This window comes from Danio rerio, chromosome 22 (genome assembly GCF_049306965.1).
Source record: "Danio rerio strain Tuebingen ecotype United States chromosome 22, GRCz12tu, whole genome shotgun sequence".
Taxonomy (NCBI): Eukaryota; Metazoa; Chordata; class Actinopteri; order Cypriniformes; family Danionidae; genus Danio; species Danio rerio.
In genome coordinates this window covers 11,285,001-11,305,000 of record NC_133197.1, presented here as the reverse complement: position 1 = coordinate 11,305,000, position 20,000 = coordinate 11,285,001, and the positions used below count along the sequence as shown (strand labels likewise).

At 33.3% G+C, this 20,000-nt stretch overlaps 1 protein-coding gene and 1 long non-coding RNA gene across 11 annotated transcripts in view; one reads left to right on the top strand and one right to left on the bottom strand.

The window, feature by feature from the left end:
• Positions 1 to 20,000, bottom strand: part of si:ch73-2d23.1 — a 52,391-nt gene that overhangs the window by 16,818 nt on the left and 15,573 nt on the right. For 4 of the 10 annotated variants that reach the window (XR_012397786.1, XR_012397783.1, XR_012397785.1 and 1 more), the window contains one exon: positions 1,089 to 1,151. The exons of 2 other annotated variants lie outside the window; for them this stretch is intronic. This is a non-coding gene — a long non-coding RNA (si:ch73-2d23.1). Of the gene's footprint in view, positions 1 to 1,088; positions 1,152 to 1,556; positions 1,691 to 2,130; positions 2,222 to 20,000 lie in introns of those variants that run through there. 4 more of the 10 variants (XR_012397789.1, XR_012397791.1, XR_012397788.1 and 1 more) reach the window with 2 other exon arrangements.
• dpp4 (dipeptidyl-peptidase 4) overlaps positions 1,780 to 20,000 on the top strand; it is a 19,631-nt gene continuing 1,410 nt past the window's right edge. The window contains exons 1-25 of the mRNA NM_001161337.1: positions 1,780 to 1,862; positions 2,017 to 2,101; positions 2,888 to 2,980; positions 3,639 to 3,733; positions 5,163 to 5,237; positions 5,327 to 5,379; positions 5,771 to 5,840; positions 6,717 to 6,837; positions 9,161 to 9,315; positions 9,391 to 9,485; positions 9,572 to 9,704; positions 11,417 to 11,455; positions 11,536 to 11,634; positions 11,934 to 12,004; positions 12,107 to 12,160; positions 12,242 to 12,369; positions 12,475 to 12,516; positions 14,339 to 14,437; positions 14,522 to 14,591; positions 14,679 to 14,873; positions 16,760 to 16,814; positions 17,584 to 17,683; positions 18,316 to 18,374; positions 18,531 to 18,603; positions 19,974 to 20,000. The exon at positions 19,974 to 20,000 is cut by the window's right edge and continues 47 nt beyond it. Coding sequence (NP_001154809.1) covers positions 1,860 to 1,862; positions 2,017 to 2,101; positions 2,888 to 2,980; positions 3,639 to 3,733; positions 5,163 to 5,237; positions 5,327 to 5,379; positions 5,771 to 5,840; positions 6,717 to 6,837; positions 9,161 to 9,315; positions 9,391 to 9,485; positions 9,572 to 9,704; positions 11,417 to 11,455; positions 11,536 to 11,634; positions 11,934 to 12,004; positions 12,107 to 12,160; positions 12,242 to 12,369; positions 12,475 to 12,516; positions 14,339 to 14,437; positions 14,522 to 14,591; positions 14,679 to 14,873; positions 16,760 to 16,814; positions 17,584 to 17,683; positions 18,316 to 18,374; positions 18,531 to 18,603; positions 19,974 to 20,000 — 2,089 coding nt within the window. The 5' untranslated portion in view covers positions 1,780 to 1,859. The remainder of the gene's footprint in view (positions 1,863 to 2,016; positions 2,102 to 2,887; positions 2,981 to 3,638; positions 3,734 to 5,162; positions 5,238 to 5,326; positions 5,380 to 5,770; positions 5,841 to 6,716; positions 6,838 to 9,160; positions 9,316 to 9,390; positions 9,486 to 9,571; positions 9,705 to 11,416; positions 11,456 to 11,535; positions 11,635 to 11,933; positions 12,005 to 12,106; positions 12,161 to 12,241; positions 12,370 to 12,474; positions 12,517 to 14,338; positions 14,438 to 14,521; positions 14,592 to 14,678; positions 14,874 to 16,759; positions 16,815 to 17,583; positions 17,684 to 18,315; positions 18,375 to 18,530; positions 18,604 to 19,973) is intronic.

Here is a 20,000-nt window from a genome sequence, read left to right as displayed (position 1 = left end):
TCCCATGCCCACATATGGCACTTTTTATATTTCATAGTCTCCGTGCATCTTTTGGTGTGGTCATGACGTATTAACTCACGATATTATGATTAATAAGATTAATAAGATATTATTTTAATCGCAAAATAAAGCTGACTTATCGCCAGCTGTTGTATGAGACCGAGGGGGTTTATTCTGTACACGTTATTAAACGTATTAAACTACTTTCCACACAACTAAACAATTACACACAAAACATCTTGTCTTTTGGAAACTGATTGGATTGTTCGAGGATGGGCGTTTCTGACAAATTGAAGGCAAACTGACAAATGGACGAAAGCAGGACAGAAAAGAGACATGTCCTGATAGCCCCGACCTAAAGACATTCCATGTGACCATAAATGAAGAAAAGTCAGTTCATGGGGACAGGGAATGTTATGGTATTTGATAAAAGGTTATGAGGGCAAATGAATGTTTGCAAAACAAAGAAGTGCAGAGATATATCAATCATAACAAGCACTATTATGAAAACATATAAAAAAAGAAGAGCAAATTGAGTGACATGGTGGCTTAGTGGTTAGCACTGTGGCCTCAAAGGAAGATGGTCTCCTCAAAGCAAGAAAGTCTCGGCTGGGTCAGTTGGCATTTCTGTGTGGAGTTTGCATGTTCTGCCCATGTTCCCATTTGTTTCTTCTGGGTGCTCCGGTTTCCCCCTTTGTCCAAAGACATGCGATATAAGTGTATTGAATAAACTAAATTGGCCGTAGTGTATGAGTTTGTATGGGTGTTTCCCAGTACTGGGTTGCAGCTGGAAGGGCATGCGCTGTGTAAAACATAAGTTGGATAATAAAGGGTAAAAATAAGCCAAAGGAGAATGAATGAATGAATTAAGAGCAAGCTAATATCTGCACTTAGCCTACACTATCCTACGTGTTATTCCGTCGCGAAATGGTGGCAAACAGTCAAGAACAGTGGATTAGCATATTTATATATAATTTATTATTCGCTATTTTAAAAAATTTGTTATGTATTATTAATTTATTATTCATTATTCCAGATAAACAGGAATTATTAGTTCAATCGGTTAGTTATTGGAGAATAATTCATACCTTAGACGTGTTCTGGGGATGGGCGTGGTTTCTGACGCCACACGCGGATGGGCGGACCCTTTCCTGTTTTAAGTAAAAAGATTGATTCACCAACAACATTGAAAAGTGTTTACAGATGTAAGCTAAAGGTAAAAGAGATAGCTTACAACTTTTGCAGAAACACAAACTAAAAAGGCTATACCAAGCAATAATTCGGAAACACAGCTAGCATTTGCCATACCACAGAATAGTGTTTCAGATTACTTGATAATCACTAGATGTTGTTTATCAAACTTAATTAAAACGTTTCTAATAATAGAATAAAACGATATTGAACAAATCCTTTGTGAGTCATTTTGAATGATTCGGTTCAAAAGAACAATTCGCGAATCAGACAACAACACACTTCTGGCGTTCTCACACGGCTTGTAGTAATAACAATCATGCAGATGCAGGGGATTTGATAATATACATGCAAAAATGATATACCATGTCATGTTGTGAGAGGAAACGAGTCAAACGAAACTAGAGGAACCCTTTTTTCATTTAGTGGAAGTTGCTTGATTAGTTGACAAGCATTGCGTAGAAATGACTGATTCGCTGATTATAACAGGAATGCGAACTTTAATCAGTCGCCAGTTTATTGTTTCCTTAACAAGCAAAGTTGAGGTAATATTTAACACTCCTGCTGCCCTGATAAACTGTCGGGAGCGTCCGCGCGCAACAGACACACCGAGTTGTGCTGGATAATAACGAAATTCAGACCCGAGGCTTTCACATTTCACTCTTAAGATGGTCAGTATATGCTTCACAGTGCAAATATTGTATGTACACTTTGTAAAAGTACGTTCTAACTGGCAGAGAGCTGTGCGTAAAAGCGCATTTGGAGAGTACCGTGTTGTTGAGCGAACTAACATTTACTGTTTTAAACCATGTTGTCATGTTTCAGGAAATCGGAAAGTGGCTTTTAGCAGCATTTGGAGTCGTGGTAATTGTGGTTTTAATAGCCGTCCCAACAGCCATTCTCCTCAAAGGTAGGCGATTTTATATGGATTATCATTACCTTTAATCCGCGCGCATTCATGTGGAGACGTCTACACTAGTGTTGATCATTTCTGAGCTGCGCATGGCTTCATGTTAAACGTGTAAATGTCAAACTGTTGGTCATGTTTTATGGGTTATAACTCGGTGAAGTTGGCTAATGTTAGTTAAAGTTAGCACGTCACTGCTGATTGGTTGCAGAAGTGCTGACATCAGTGTTTTTAGACGCAGGAGATTTAGTTGCTCTTATCTGAGCCATTATCATTCTCAATCTGAACTTTGTACAGGGTCTTCATTGTGCTTTTCTAATGCACATAAATGTGTTGTACAACATATATAATGATATCTGTCTATCTATCTGTCTATCTATCTATCTATCTATCTATCTATCTATCTATCTATCTATCTATCTATCTATCTATCTATCTATCTATCTATCTATCTATCTATCTATCTATCTATCTATCTATCTATCTATCTATCTATCTTTCATCAGTAAAGTATCTATCAATGTTTGGTTTGCCAAATTTCTCTCCCTGTTAAACACATTTTAGTCAACTGTTATGCTTTTAATGACTACAGATTGCTTTTTTTATCAAGTAAACTCTCTTAAAGGGATATTCAGCAATGTTTTATTATATATTAATGTTTAAAATCTTGTAATTTTTCTTGTTGTTGTATTTGATTTTAATGAATCGTTTTTTGTTTTTTTTTTTGCCATGAAACTAGCCATTGTAGCTATTGCATTGAATAAAAATGTGAAATGATATGTCTTTCAGAGGATAAAAGTGAGCCTCAGAAGACTTTTACTCTCGAAGATTACTTCAATGGCACAGGAAGAACCAAGTCATATAACATGCGATGGGTTTCAGGTATAAACGGCATTTATTTGCATGTTAAATTTAGATTATGGGACTCAGATGATTACTGATTGCAATATAAATAAATATATAATACAAAAATATTTAACATGGCTGTAACTAGGCATGGGACAATAACCGGTTTCAAGGTTTTTAAACTACTAATATTTTCTTTCGTACCATTCCTAAGGTATATGTTTGGTTTTTTATGTGTTTTTTTAAACTAAAGAAGCTGGCAGTTGTCAAGGATTTATTTTAATTATTTAGCCTGACATGTTTACTGTTCCAAAATATTATAAATGTGAATTGTCAATTGAAAAAAAATGTCAAATGAAATGCTGTATATTGTGTTTAATGAGAAAATGTGTTATTTTTTTACTAAGACATTTAAAAAGAACCTAATTTAGAGCTGTGATCACAATACCTTGATATTGTGAAACTGTGATATTTCTGTCCAAGGTTATCATACCCTCACAAACTTATACTGGGCCATGCCTAGCTGTAAAATAAAACTTACATTGATACTTTTTTGGTACATTCTCAAAAGTGCAAATTCATATACTGTTGTCCTTACAAAACACTAGGTACTTTTTGTAAATAAACCTTTGAGAGTGTATATTGACTTGATTTATAATGAAATCAATCATTCGCTGCACTATTTCTCCTGCAGATGATGAGTATTTTCACAAAACTGGAGAAGGGTCAGTGTTTCTGTTCAACGCCACCACAGGAAACGGAAATGAATTTGTGAACCAACAGATATTTGTAAGATGATCTTTACTTTTTTTGCCAACTATATTTATTACATTTTGTTCAGATACAATATCATATACATACAGAAATAAGTAATACACTTCTGCTTTTCACAACTAAGAACCAATGACCATGAGAAAAACAATATAGTTATAAAATGACACAGTAAATGTAAAAAAATAATAATTAATAAAATGAATATATAAAAAACAAGAAAAAAAACTCACTACAAAAGTAATAGATAAATAATAATAATAATAATAATAAAACTTTATTCCTCTACTTCTTTAAGACCAATAGTGTCAATATAATTCAACAAGGGATTCCATGTTTTGTAAAAAGATTTTAAAGACCCTCTTAATGAAAGTGTGTGTGTGTGTGTGTGTGTATTAGAGATTTAACAAAGATTAAATTGTATTTAATAATTTATACAATGAAGACAATACAATGGTATCTGATTAATGCTGAATTTATGTTCTTAGACTCCAGAGAAAACAAAAAAAAATCTTTGTTCTATTGTATTTATCTATGCTTACAAAATGTTTGTTATGTTTTATGCAGATGTATGACTGTATGACTTCTTTACACATAGTTATTTAGGTTATCTTTTTTGACATATTTATATCACAATGTATATCACAAAATGTGCAACCTTATTTATATATATATATATATATATATATAGTTAAAGTCAGAATTATTAGCCACCTTCGAATATTTTTCTTCTTTTTTTTTTTTAATATTTCCCAAATTCTGTGTAATATATGTCTGATAATATTTTTGCTTCTGGAAAAAGTCTTATTTGTTTTATTTTGGCTAAAATAAAAGCAGTTTTTAATAATTAAAACACTATTTTAGGGACAATATTATTAGCCCTTTTAAACTATATTTTTTCTTGATAGTCAGCAGAACAAATCACTATTATACAATAACTTGCCTAATTACCCTAACCTGCCTAGTTAACCTAATTAACCTAGTTAAGCCTTTAAATGTCACTTTAAGCTGTATAGAAGTGTCTTGAAAAATATCTGGTAAAATATTATCTACTGTCGTGATGGCAAAGATAAAATAAATCAGTTATTAGAAATGAGTTATATATAAATATATATATATATATATTTATATATATATATATATATATATATATATATATATATATATATATATATATATATATATATATATATATATTTATATATATATATATATATATATATATATATATATATATATATATATATATATATATATATATTTATATTTATATTTATATTTATATTTATATATATATATATATATATATAAAATAAATATATAAATATATATATATATATATATATTATATATATATATATATATATATATATATTTTATATATATATACACACACACACACACACACACACAGTAGTCTTTTTTTGATCTTTTCTTTTGTTATCAGGCCCGTGTGGCAGCGTTTGATTATCTGGTGTCAGCCGATCGAAAATACGTCTGCTTTCTGAGCAACTACACTAAGGTAATCAATAAAATGCTTTGATGCTTAATCAATCATTAATAATCTGATGCTGTCCTCTAAATGTTTAATGACGACTGTCTCTTTAACAGCTATGGAGACACACATACACTGCATCATATTCCATCTATGACCTGGAAAAAAGGTTTGTTTACTAATGTATTTGATTAGGAATTGGTGTATTGAGCAAAAAGTTTATTCTAACAAACTATTTGCTATGAATCTCTGTGTTGTGACATAACTATGGGGCCGTTTTGTTCAATGATTCTGATTGGCTGACGTACATTCTAAAGGTGTGCCATTATTTTCTTATAAACGCACAGCTACAGTAGTTTCAGGCAGATTTTGAGCCTTGATTAGAAAAACCTAACAAATGTCTTAAAGTACAACATCTGCACAGTGTCTTAGGGCGTGATAACTGTAGTATCATGTAGTATGTGCATTATTTTCAAATAATTCAACAGCCCGTCATCAGTTATTTCTTATTTTATTATCACTTTGTTTTAATTAAAATTGTCTAACTTGCTTTATTTCAGGGATTTTATAAATACAGATATCCCGCACGATGTCCAGTACTTAGCATGGTCTCCAACTGGCCACAAACTGGTGAGTATCTTATCAGTACAATACGGTATCATGTAAGACTCATAAAACCTTATCTGTGTTGTCTTCAGTTAGCCAGTTAATGTCACATCATTGTTCGATAAATGTTTGACTTTGTGTTGTTAAAGTTTATTCTTTCGGCTTGATAAGCTTGTTTTGCTGACGGTGCTAATATAAAACTGTTACAGCTAATTGTTCCAAACTCCTAGCATGACAAAATGCTAGGAGCCCCCTCCTAGCCCCTCTCTTCTTTCTGTTTTTGAGTTCTTTCAGTTATATGTTTAATTGATTTAGTCAGAGATAATAAATAAAAGGATCAATGATGCTAACTTGACTAGTAGTAAGTTATTCGCTATCTGTAAACAGCCTTTTCATTAACAAGCTAATTATTAGCAAGTAGCACTGTAGCATGATGATACTGTTTGATCATGGCTCTAGTGAAATAGAGGTTTATATTGATAATATTATTATGTTTTAGATTTATAGCAGTGATATATTTTTAAAGACATGTATACTTAAATATCCTAATTGCAGTGTCATTCAGTACAATCTTTTTATACTATACACTGATTACCTACACATTTTATTTTTAGGTTGTAGATTGAGATTTCATTGTATTATTTAATGTATTTATTTATTCATTCATTTATATTGTAATAGCTTTTTTGTTTTTAGTACTCTATTTTAAATTGTATTTTATGTTTTAATAGTTTACGTTTAAATGTATTATATTGCACTTTTTTATTAATATGTAGTTTTGGTAAATATTGCAAAATCCACCTTTTTTTTGTATCTTGCTTATGTTTACGTTCAACTGATATACAGTTCAAATGTATTCAAATTCATCCAAAAATTAATATTGTTCCTAAATCCATACAGGCATTTGTGTGGAAATACAATGTTTATGTGAAGGAAACGCCCAACTCTGCGTTCAAGCAGGTCACTACAAACGGAGCTCATAACCTGATCCTTAATGGCGTTCCTGACTGGGTGTATGAGGGTAAGAAATGCATATTTAATGAAGATTAATGTTAGCCAATCATAACAGCGCTCATTTGCTTATAGAGGACTTAAACCATAGGTCTCAAACTGGATTCCTGGAGCTCTGCACAGTTTTGCTCCAACACTATCAAACATAGCTGATCCAATAATCGAGGTGTTCAATAGAGTCTTGAACACCTTCATTAGTTGGATCGGCTGTGTTTGATTAGGGTTGGAGCAAAACTGTTTAGAGCTGCGGCTCTCCAGGAATCCAGTTTGAGATCTATGATATATAATGTTTGCAGTGCCTTCCAATTCCTGCAGAATTTATTTTAGCATAATGACATATTTACAACTTAAATAGAGTATTGAGTAGGGGACGGGGCTTTATTTTTGCTCTTCTCCAATCATCTTTCACTTGCTGCAAATTAATGGTTTTAAGGGTGTGGCTAAGCATATTTCCCTCAGACATCATCAGAGAAGGACTGCCGTTCCAGAGTGGAACAAATGGTCATATTTTGATTAAAAATGATAAAACAAACCATTTTTTCCCCAGTGGATTAACTAATTTAGATTAATTGTTCACCGTTTATGTTACGTTTACATGGACCTTGTAAACAGCAATTTTTAATTAATTGAATCAGATTAAGATTATAATCGAACTAAAGAGAAATCGAATTAAGGCATGTGGAGTATGCAGATTGTAGTCGCATTATTGAAGTGCAGTCCAGGAACTATTACCGTCATGTAGAACTTTTTGCCAAATTTTGCGACAGGATAGTCCACACAATCGCACAGTCACGGCTGTTTGACACTCTTTGCACCTACCCATGACATGTATCAACACTGCATACGCACAAAAACTTTGCATACGCCAGGTTTCACGCTCCGGTTTGGGTTTACTAACGATGAAATTAACGTGAGTGTGCGTTGGTCCATGCCAACTTCTTGCCTGGCGTACGTGCATTTCTTGTGTGTGTTTGATTTGTCTGTTGGCGACTCCTAGAGGCAGTTGTGTTAAACTGCACACTACAAAGTATTTTTGAGCCATGCAATGGCAGCAGTATGTAACGGGATCATCAGTATGTCTAGCAGGTATATAAGGTTTCCATACCATACAGTTGACCAGCCAAACTTTAAAGCTCAATTTGCATCGATCGCCAGTTTTCCCATTGTAATCAGAGCGATTGACTGCACGCACAATGCTATAAAGGGGTTATCTGAAGATGAATTTGCATAAGTGAATCGGAATCATTTCCATTTGATAAATAATTTAACAAAATTTGATGTGTAATGGGTAAAAAAGAAAAATGAGTTCATCAGACGCTGGATTCGAACCGGGTTGATGAATGATAGTGTCAAAACATGTTGCCATGCGCTTTATGAGCTACGCCACTCATGCTGCTGATGATGCAGAGATGTCTCTGTTGATCAAATGGGCGGAAATCACTCAACTAGCTCATTCCAATGAGGTGTACAACGAGACCCTACTGTGTTAACCGTGTCAGCTTAACTCTCCCACTCTATTTTTTGTCTTTTGTTATTAATTCCAGAGGACAAACTTGCAAATAACACCATTTTTCTCTGATCTACCTCCGATAGGAACACCTCCCATTCACATTCTGTTCAAAGTTTCTCTTTTTGCTTTCTTTTTCCATTGCTTTTTCGTTTGGTTTTGCCAAGGTAGAGTCATTAGCATATTTATAAGGGGCAGGAGGCAGGGAGGGGTTTTGCGCTCATGTACATGCGCTCAGTTTCACGTTAATTTAAATGTACAAAGAGAATATGCATGGGATTTACAGCTTTGTGCGTACGCAATGTTTTAGTATGAATTCAACGCAAGTCTTCGTATATGAGGCCCCAGCATCGTGAAATACAGAGTGAAATGCGGAGGTTTTTTTTCTTACATTCAGCATGCGGTATGATCTTCCAACAACACTTCCAGCAGTTCATAGTTGCATCCAGTATCTGGTGCATGAAATGTTCGTGAATAAAAGTAAAAGTGAAAAGTGAAAGTCAACATATTAAAAATTAAACACCCGAAATTGCATGAAACTCTGGAGAAAATGTGAATAGCGTGGTTTACACAATGACATTAATCGAATATTGTGCTATAACATGTAAAACGGGATTATGAAAGCAACACTCAAAAAGAAACTCATGTAAACACCTTAGTCTTATTCTCTTAATTAGATTAAAGCAAATAATTTGATTACTGATGTCCATGTAAACGTAGTCAATGTGCACCAGCCAAATAAACATTGTACATTTTGATTCATGCAGACTTTAAAGCTACAGAAATTACTCTAAAACATCATTTAAATGACTCTTCTTCCCTGTAGAGGAAATGTTCTCCACAAATTCTGCTTTATGGTGGTCACCAAATGGGAGGTTTGTGGCGTACGCCGAATTTAACGATTCAGAAGTCCACAATATTGAGTACACTTGGTTTGGAGAAGGGCAATATCCAGAAACGGTGTTTGTTCCATATCCCAAGGTAAAAACCATCAAGATTTGCAAAACTAATGTGATTGTATGCAGTTGTTGACATTGCCGTTCATCTTCTCCCAAGGCTGGAACCCCAAACCCAACTGTAAAACTGTTTGTTTTTGATACAAACACAAACACCATCAAGCAAGTCTCGGTTCCCAGTGATGTTGGTGCCGGGTAAGGGGTTTTAGTTTTTTTTCATAGATGTTTTCAGTCAGATATAATAATGATCTGACCGAACAGAAGGATCTGTTTTGTTCCAGAGAGCACTATCTGAGCACTGTCACATGGGCGTCAGACCACCGAATCGCAGTGCAGTGGCAGAAAAGAACGCAGAATTATGTCGTTTTGGAAACGTATGACTTCAACGATGGAAACTGGACTGAAGGTTCATTGGTATGTCCTTTTAATTTATTATAGACTGTTTTAGTTTTAGAGTCAGTTGGATTTAATTTTGAGTGATAAATATTACAATAACAATAAAATGTGTAGATTTTCTAGTGGATATTTTAAGAAATCTAATGAAGCAAAATCTATTTTTTGTTGTGTTTTATTTCAGAATTTTCAGATTTTTAAAATTTTTTATCCTTAATATAATAATAATAATAATAATAATAATAATAATAATAATAATATTAAAAGTCCAGCTATAAACATGTAAATTAGGAATCCTTCAACAAATCTTAATACAATTGGGATTTTACTCCATTCACTCACTCATTCTGTCACTCATTTAATTATTCCCTCATTTATTTACACATCCATTCACTCATTCATTTATTTCTTCATTTATTCACAAAATCATTCATTCACTCATTCATTGATTCACTCCATTCATTCACTAATTCATTCAATCACTCAATTTATTCCCTTAATTAATAACTCATTAACATGTTCCCTCATTCACCCACTCACTCATTCATTCTCTCACTAGTTCATTTATTCTCTCATTAATTTATTTATATATTCACTCACTCATTCATTTTCCCTCATTCATTCACTCATTCACTCACTTGTTTATTCATTCACTCATTCATTCTCTCACTCATTCATTTGTTTATTCATTCATACATTCATTTATTCATTCACCCACTCATTCATTCACTCACTCATTCATTCATTGATTTACTCCATTGATGCACTCAGTCATTTAATGACTCATTAATTTATTCCCTCATTCAATCACTTATTCATTTATTAACTCATTCTCTTCATTCATTCACTTACTCATTCGTTCACTCACTCATGCATTTATTCCCTCATTCGTTTATTTCCTCATTCACTCATTTATTTACTCATTAATTTATTCCATCATTCATTCATTCTTTCACTTACTCATTTTTTAATTAATTCATCCACTCACTCTTCATTTATTTTTTCATACATTCACACATCCATACACTCACTCATTTCTTTATTCCCTCTTTAATTCATGCACTCCAATAACTTACTCGTTTTTTCATTCACTCATTTGTTAATTCATTCACTCATTCATTCACTTACTCGCCCATTCATTCATTCACCTACTCATTCAATGACCCATTCATTTATTTTCTCATTCAATCAACCATTCATTTATTTCTTCACCCACTCACTCATTCATTTATTCCCTCATTCATTCACTCACCCATTACTTAATTCCTTTATTCATTCATTCATTCATTCATTTATTCATTCATTCATTCATTCTTTCACTCACTCACTTGTTTAATCATTCACTCATTTATTGATTCACTCCATTCATTCTCTCCCTCATTCATTTATTCCCTCATTCATTCTCTCATTTATTCACTCAATTTTTTTCCTTAATCATTCATTCATTCACTCACTCGTTTATTCATTCATTCACTCATTCATTTGCTCACTCATTCATTTTTTTCCTCATTCGTTCACACGTCCATTTACTCGCTTATTCATTTACTCCCTCATTCATTTATTTATTCATTCATTCACTCAATTGTTTATTAATTCACTCAGTCACTTACTTGTTTGTTCATTCTCTCATTCACTCACTCATTAATTTATTCCCTTTATCATTTACACATTCATTTATTCACTATTTAATTTATTCCCTCATTGATTCACTTATTGATTCATTCATTTCACAGAGCCAGATCATCACAAGCAGCACAGGTTGGGTTGGTCGGGTATGTACTGTCTAATTTACAGAATTAATAATAGATTTTTAATATAATTTTGAGCCCAATAATAATTGTCTGTGTTTTAGTTTTCTCCAGATGAACCTGTTTTTCGACCAGATGGAAACAGTTGTTATTACATTTTAAGTAACGATGAGCGTTTTAAGCACCTTGCATATTTCATTGGAGTGAGTTTACAAACTACAGTACCTTATATTAATATTTTATTTGAATTTTGCAATCTAACTTTTTATTTATCTCTTATATAAAAAAATATATTTATTTATCTGTTGGATACATTTGTAATTCATATTTATATTTGGATATACTGTAATATTTGATTAAAATTTAGACTTTGCTTGTATTTATGTTTTGCTTTTGCGCTTAGAAAACCTAATATTGATTGAATATTGATTTGCACAAAAATCTGCCACATTTATCATGAAATTCCGCTTTTATTTTCATATTGTCCCATATTGTTTTCTAGACACAAAGGATATTTCTGACCAGGGGGAAGTGGGAGGTCATTAGCATCCTTAAAGTCACAAATAATGCATTGTAAGTAAATTGACTGAAAAATTATCTAGTTTTTTCTCTTTTATGATTTTTATTTTCCACTCACTGCTTTTTTTTTCTTTTTTTTTTCTTTATTCTTGACAGATACTTTGTGAGTAATGAACATAATGAGAGTCCGGGCCAGAGGAACGTTTACAAGTGAGTTACACAATCTGAAATCAATGGGATATTATACTTTCATATATTCAAAGTAAATAAACACTGTATTTTTTTCTGCAGAATCACCATAAACGGCGCTTCTCATTCAGACAGAGAGTGTCTGACCTGTACACTAAATGCAGATCGCTGCAAATATAATTCTGCCACGTTTAGCACTGAAGGAAGCTACTACCTCATGAGCTGTTCCGGTCCGCCATATTAATTGACTTTTTGATGGCACGCCACTTATGTTTATGTGAAGTACATGTTAAACTAAGGAAATGTTACCAAATTTCTTGTCATTTATTTTCAAGGGCCTGGACTGCCTTTGTATACACTGAGAAACAGCCAAGCAGGTACAGTACTGCTAGACATAAAAAATGCTCAATGATCAATGCACACAAATTAAAAATGAATTTGTTGTACACTTTTTAAGTCCAACATTTATTGATTAGTTTATTCTGTATATTTAGAAGCTGCTTTTATAATTGATTTATTAGTGATGCATATTTATTGTGGTGATATCAGTTAAATGTATTGGTAGCAGCCGATATCGGATATTTTATAAATCGTAATTCATGTGTCATTTTAAAACAAACCGCTATATTTCTGAGATTAATTCAGGTCCTCTTTCTATTTAAGATTGAAATGTTTTATGACAACTTAGTTTGTAGTGACTTTTACATTTGCACTTACATGTATAATAAAACGTTCATACTTTATATATGTATATTAGAATATCTATTATATTGTATATTAAAAACACATATTTTTTTACATTATTTTGACATTGCAGTGCAAATAGACTTTGTGTTTGTCTGTGTGTAGCAATATTACAAGTAACAGTGTGATGTGGCTGTATATTGGCACTGGTGGGAGGCATGCGTTGACACAAGGCCGCAGGCCAAGTGCCTTAGTGTCCCATCAGTGATGAAATACAGCCACATCGCACTGCTATGAGTGTGATATTGCGTTTATACAACAGTTTGACTGCATTATCATGTGTATAAAAAAGAAAATCAAACACGGAGAGACTTAAAACCCTTTTGTAAGAGGAACTACTTTCTTCCACCATTCATTCACATCTGCAGCTGACGTCAGTACAGCAGAAACCATTGCTCATTCACTAACGTCTCTTTTAGAGCTAGTATTTGAATGATTCTCTAGCATAATGTCTAAAGTGATGCCAAAACAGGTGATTTTGCTTCCGTTTCAAGATTATAATGCTGAACATCATGAAATGCCATCAATCTAGAGACATTTCCCAGTATTTATCTGTTGCAATCAGGATATCACAATAAATAACCTTGAAAAAGCCAAAGCAAAGCAAACACTAGCAGAAACACTACCAGATTACTATGATATAAATACAGCACTACAACATACAAAAAAAGAGATCAAATTAGAAAGTCATTTACCTGTTTAATAATGATTTGATCAGCTGTAGTTTGAAATTACGGTAAGTTTTTCTCCTCTATAGGCTTATTGTCTCTGTCGCCATCTTATGGTTGAACATCAACCATCTTTGCTCTGCTCAGTATGACAGGCTGGCCGGCGATGTGCTATATAGTAAAAATATAAATATTTAAAATAGCTATTATCCTTATAAATAAACTGCATAGTTGCAATTTAAACAACTACATTCTCTACTAAAAAAAGCCTCAAAAGTAGTTTATGTTTTCCAACAGCAGCAATATTTGTCAAACTGTAGTGAGTTTATTGATCTGCTGTCACACTATATATATATATATATATATATATATATATATATATATATATGTATATATATATATATATATATATATATATATATATATATATATATATATATATATGTACTATACACTATATATCTATATCTATCTATATCTATATATATATATCTATATATATATATATATATATATATATATATATATATATATATATATATATATGTATATATATATATATGTATATATATATATATATATATATATATATATATATATATATATATATATATATATATATATATATATATATATATATATATGTATATGTATATAATTATAATTATTTTATAATATAATACAATTACTTGTCAGCCTAAAAAGGGTCAGCTTTGTCTAGATTTCCAATATCAGTGCATTGAGTTGCATTTAAATTTCTGATACTAAACTTCTTAAAATGTTTCAGAGTTAAGAGTTCTTGAAAACAACAGCGTACTGGAACATAAACTGCAGGAAATCGCAATGCCATCAAATATGTACGGCAAGCTGAAGATCGGAGAGTTCGGTAAGACCAGAAAAGTGGGTTTGAAACAAATAACGAAAATAAGTTTGTTCTAAACCCTAATCTGTTATTTTCGTTTCCCCTCAGACCTCTGGTACCAGATGATTCTGCCTCCCAGATTCGACAAATCCAAAAAATATCCTCTTCTTATTGACGTGTAAGCTAGCTCCACTTTGCTTGATGTGTTTTTGCGCTGTGATCTGGTTTGCTGGCGGCTGCAGTCTTGATTCCTCATATCCTGCAGATACGCTGGGCCCTGCAGTCAGAAGTCAGATTTCCGCTTCAGGGTGGGTTGGTCCACATATTTGGCCAGCACTGAGAGGGTGATCGTCGCCAGCTTTGATGGGAGAGGAAGTGGTTACCAAGGAGACCAAATCATGCATGCCCTCTACAAACGACTCGGAACTTACGAAGTCGAGGATCAGATAACTGCGGCTAGGTACAAATATGTGTCCATGCTGCTCTAATGGGAACGATCCACTTTTTGTGTGCGTTTGTGAGCTACAGACAGAATGACTGCTCAGACTTGGTGTCTTATTGAGGAGAAGTTATTTTTACATCGAGGGATCCATAGAGAGACTCTCTTGACATATAGAACATTTTGTAAACTACCTAGCAACATTCTAAAAACATAGACAAACCTCAGAAACTACTTAGTAATACTTTAGTCACCACTCAGGTCTCCTCACCCTGCTGAAAAATCCAGCTTAAACCAGCCTAGGCTGGTTGGCTGGTTTTAGCTAGTCAACCAGGCTGGTTTTAGAGGGGTTTTGGTCATTTTCAGGCTGGTTTACAGCCATTTCCAGCCTGGTCTTAGCTGGTCAGGCTGGAAAATGACCAGCTAAATCCAGCTGAAACCAGCTTGACCAGCCTGGTTTAAGCTGGACATAGCTGGTTTAGGCTGGGCTCCCAGCCTGGCTAGGCTGGTCAAGCTGGTTTTAGCTGGTCATCTCCCAGCCTGACCACCTAAGACCAGGCTGGAAATGGCTGGAAATCAGCCTGGAAATGGCCAAAACCCCTCTAAAACCAGCCTGGTCGACCAGCTAAAACCAGCCAACCAGCCTAGGCTGGTTTACGCTGTTTTTTTTCAGTAGGGCAGGAATACCTAGTACTAAGAGCACCTCAGAAAACACTTTTAGCAAAAACATAGTCACAACTCAGAAACACCATAGAAATCACTTGGAAACAACTCAGAAGACCCAAGAAGCTCTTTAGCAACACCCTAGTTACAACTCAAAACACATCAGAAACAACTCTCTTGTTACAACCCAGAATACACTAGAAACCATAAGGCAACATCCCAGAGCACCTTTGAAAAGTACTTAGCAACATCCCAGTAACCACTCAGAACACCTCAAAAAACACTTGGCAACCACCCTAGTTATTTAAAACTCAAGACACCACTTGGCAACAACTCCCAACACTCCATACATCACTTAGCAACACACAGATAACCATTAGAAACTTCTTGGCATTACCCCGTAGCCAATCACAGAAACCACTTAGCAACACCCTAGTTCCAATTCAGTACACCTTAGAAACCCTTAGTTACAACTAGTTACAGTACACCCTAGTTACAACTCAAAACACATCAGAAACAACTTAGCAACACCCTTGATAGATCCCAGAACACCCCAGAAACCATATAGCAACACCCTAGAACTCCTTTAGAAAGTACTTAGCAACATCCCAGTAACCACTCAGAACACCTCAAAAATCACTTGGCAACCACCCTAGTTACAACTCAAAACACCTTACACACCACTTGGAAACAACTCCCAACACTCCATAAACCACTTAGCAAATTGCTAGAACACCATTAGAAACTACTTTGCAATACCTCGGTAACCACTAAGAGCACCTCGGAAACCACTTAGCAACACCCTAGTTACAATTCACTACACCTTAGAAACTACCCTGGTTAGAGCTCTAAACACATCAGAAACCACATAACAACACCATAAAACTCCTTTAGAAACTGCTTAGCAACAGTCCAGTAACCACTCAGAAAACACTTTGCAACCACATTAGTTACAGCTCAGAACACCTTAGAATCCACTTGGCAACCACTCACACAACCCCAGAAATCAATGAGCATGACCCTAGCAACCACCCATTCAACATTCAGATATCCAAGCAACCACTAAGAACACCTCAGAAGCTATGTAGAAACATCCTATCAGCTACCCTGAACTACTTGGTGACCTCTTAGGAATCTCCCAAGACTCTGTCAACCACTAAGCAACATTTTAATGTCTCTGCTGCGAAAAAGTAGTAAAGTAGGCTATAATATAAATATTTTTCTGTTTTATTTCCGTTTTTTAGACAGTTTATCGACATGGGCTTTATAGATAAAAGCAGGATTGCCATCTGGGGCTGGGTAAGTTTAATCACTACAGATTTTATTTATTTTTTTTTTAATTCCACTAGAGTTAAACAGTTGAGTTTTACTATTTTTTTAATCCATTCAGCTGGTCATGGAGAGGTCTTGCAGGAGCACTTTTAGCTTAGCTTAGCATAAGTCATTGAATCAGATTAGACCATTAGCATCTCACTCAAAAAGTGTTCCTGCCATCTCATGACTGCAGGAAGAGCAATAATGTTACACTAATATTTCTTATTATTAGTTCTATTATTATTATTATTATTAATAATAATATTAATTATTACCTGAAAAAATCCCCAGATAGGTAACAGTGCTGTGTAATATCAATGCTCTTGCTGCAGCCATGGTACAGCATCAAAGTTCCTTGATCATTACGCCAGAATGAAAGTATAGCTCCTAGCCATATCGGCCTATAAAATAGCAATATTTCATTTTCTGTTGGTCTTAGTACACGATGTAAATACAGAAGAGTCAAGCTTTAAATAGAAAAACTATTAAAACTCTTTGATCATTTTGAGTGAGATGCTAATGGTCTAATCCGATTCAGTGATCGATGCTAAGCTAAAAGTGCTAGACCCATAGATCAACTGAATGGATTGGAAAATGGTAAAACTCAACTGTTTAACTCTAGGTGACTTGTAAAATAAGCCTATTTCCCCAAAACATGGAGTGTTCCTTTAATCTCATGAACAGCAAACTTTTAAAAATGAGTAATAGCTTGATGTTTTGTAATGCAGTGTAAATTCATGCATCTTTGTTACAGTCATACGGAGGTTACGTGACTTCAATGGTCCTGGGTGCTGGAAGTGGAGTGTTTAAATGTGGTATGGCTGTCGCGCCAGTGTCTAAATGGGAATATTATGGTATGTATTGCACACTGTTTGCAGCAATTTGACAGTTACTTACTTCAAAAAAAAAAAAAAAAGTAAAATACCACAAACATTATTTACAGCTTACTACAGTAATACGCACTGTGTGCTTTTAAAACATTTACAGTAACTTACTGCATTTTAGGAATTTGCAGTGTTCCACTGTTATTTTCCTTCGACTTAGTCCCTTATTTATCTGAGGTCGCCACAGTGGAATGAACCGCCAACTATTCCACCATGTGTTTTACACAGCGGATGCCCTTTCAGCCACAAATGTGACAGTGAATGGAAAAAAATTCCTTTGGAGTTTAATAAATTCAGTAGTAAATACTAAAAATAAAGGTTTTGTACTGCTACTGTAAAATGCAAATAAATTACCATAAATGTACTGTAAAAATTGTCATACTGTAGAATTAAAATGTGGTAAATAGCATTTTAACATTAAAAAGAAGTTAAAATGAAATTGCGGTAGTGCCCTGTAAAGGGGCAGTTGCTGTAATTTGCTGGCAACAGTGCTGCCAGTAAGTTACTGCAAAAGTACAATAAAATGTCTAACAAAACATATCATGCTCTCAATTTCACCTCTGTGTCCTTCATGTCGTGTAAAAACTGTAATTTCTCCTCAGACTCTATCTACACGGAGCGGTACATGCTCACGCCAGCGGAGAATCAGGCATTTTATGATGTAAGTCTTGATCTGGGAAGTTCTAAAATTGTCTAATAAAGTTGCTGTTTTTATTATAATGACGTCAGTGAACGTGAGTCAGTCCTAAAATAACTCACGAGAGGAAAGCACAAGCTCTGCGTCACCAGTGTTTATGGGATGTTATGAATTTTGCAGAATTCCACAGTGACGGGAAGAGCCAAGAGCTTTAAATCTGTGCAGTATCTGCTGGTGCACGGCACCGCTGACGGTAAGACACAACAGTTTTTTTTATGGGTGTAGTTCATCCAAAAGTGAAAACTGACTGTCTATTTACTCTCCCCCTCAGTTTGTTCCAAACCTTTTTTTTCTGTTGAATGCAAAAGGAGATATTTTGAAGAATGTTAGAAATGGGTAACCCTTGACTTCCATTGTGGGAAAAACAATAGGATGGATTTAAAAAATTATTCTTTAAAGTATCTTGTTCTGCTAACAGAAGAAAGAACGTCAAACGGGTTTGTGACGAGTAAAGGTGTGATAGAACTTACATTTTTGGGTGAATTATCCCTTTAAATGAAACGCATTCAAAAATTAAAGAAAAGAAAAAACTAATTTTGATAATCAACTAATATTTTTTGATCCTGTAAATGTAAAAAATCTATTTTTTTTTTGTTATTTTAAATATTTTCTATAATCTCTCTATAGTGCTGTCAAATGATTGATCATGATTTATTGCCTCCAAAAAAATGTATAGTTATAAAATGTAATTGTATATTTTACTAAATGTATATTTTTGTGTATATAAATGTATACATGACTAGATTGTATAGAATGCTTGTGTATATATATATATATATACTGTATGTATATACTGTATGTGTGTGTGTGTGTGTGTGTATATATATATATATATATATATATATATATATATATATATATATATATATATATATATATATATATATAAATATATATATATATATAAATACTGTATGTATATACTGTATGTGTATATATATATATATATATATATATATATATATATATATATATATATATATATATATATATATATATATATATATATATATATATATATATGTTTGTTCTATAGACTATTGAAAAAAGTAGCTTAAAGGAGCTAATAATTTTGATCTTAACATGTTTTTAAAAAAATGAAAAACTGCTTTTATTCTAGGTGAAATAAAACAAATAAGACTTTCTCCAGAAGAAAAAATATTATCAGACATACTGTGAAAATTTCCTTGCTCTGTTAAACATCATTTGAGAAATACTGAATTAAAAAAAAAGAAAAGGGGGGCTAATAATTCTGACTTCAACTGTATATATAATATGCAAATTCCATATATGAAAAAAAATGTATTGGATATTTATGTATTTTATGTAAAATATGTTATGTAAATAATTAAACACAGTACACACTTGTATATTATGTGTGTATAATACAAACTTGTAACTTGTATGCAATTTATCGTTTGACAGCAGTACTATAAACCATTTTGGGGCCTAATATGCATTTTATCTAAGTGTCCTTCTTGTAAATATCTATCAAATAACCCGGGTGACTTGACGCTGACGGCTTTAATTTTGTTTTTTGTTATTTGATTTAATTTTTTTTAGATAATGTTCACTTCCAGCAAGCTGCTC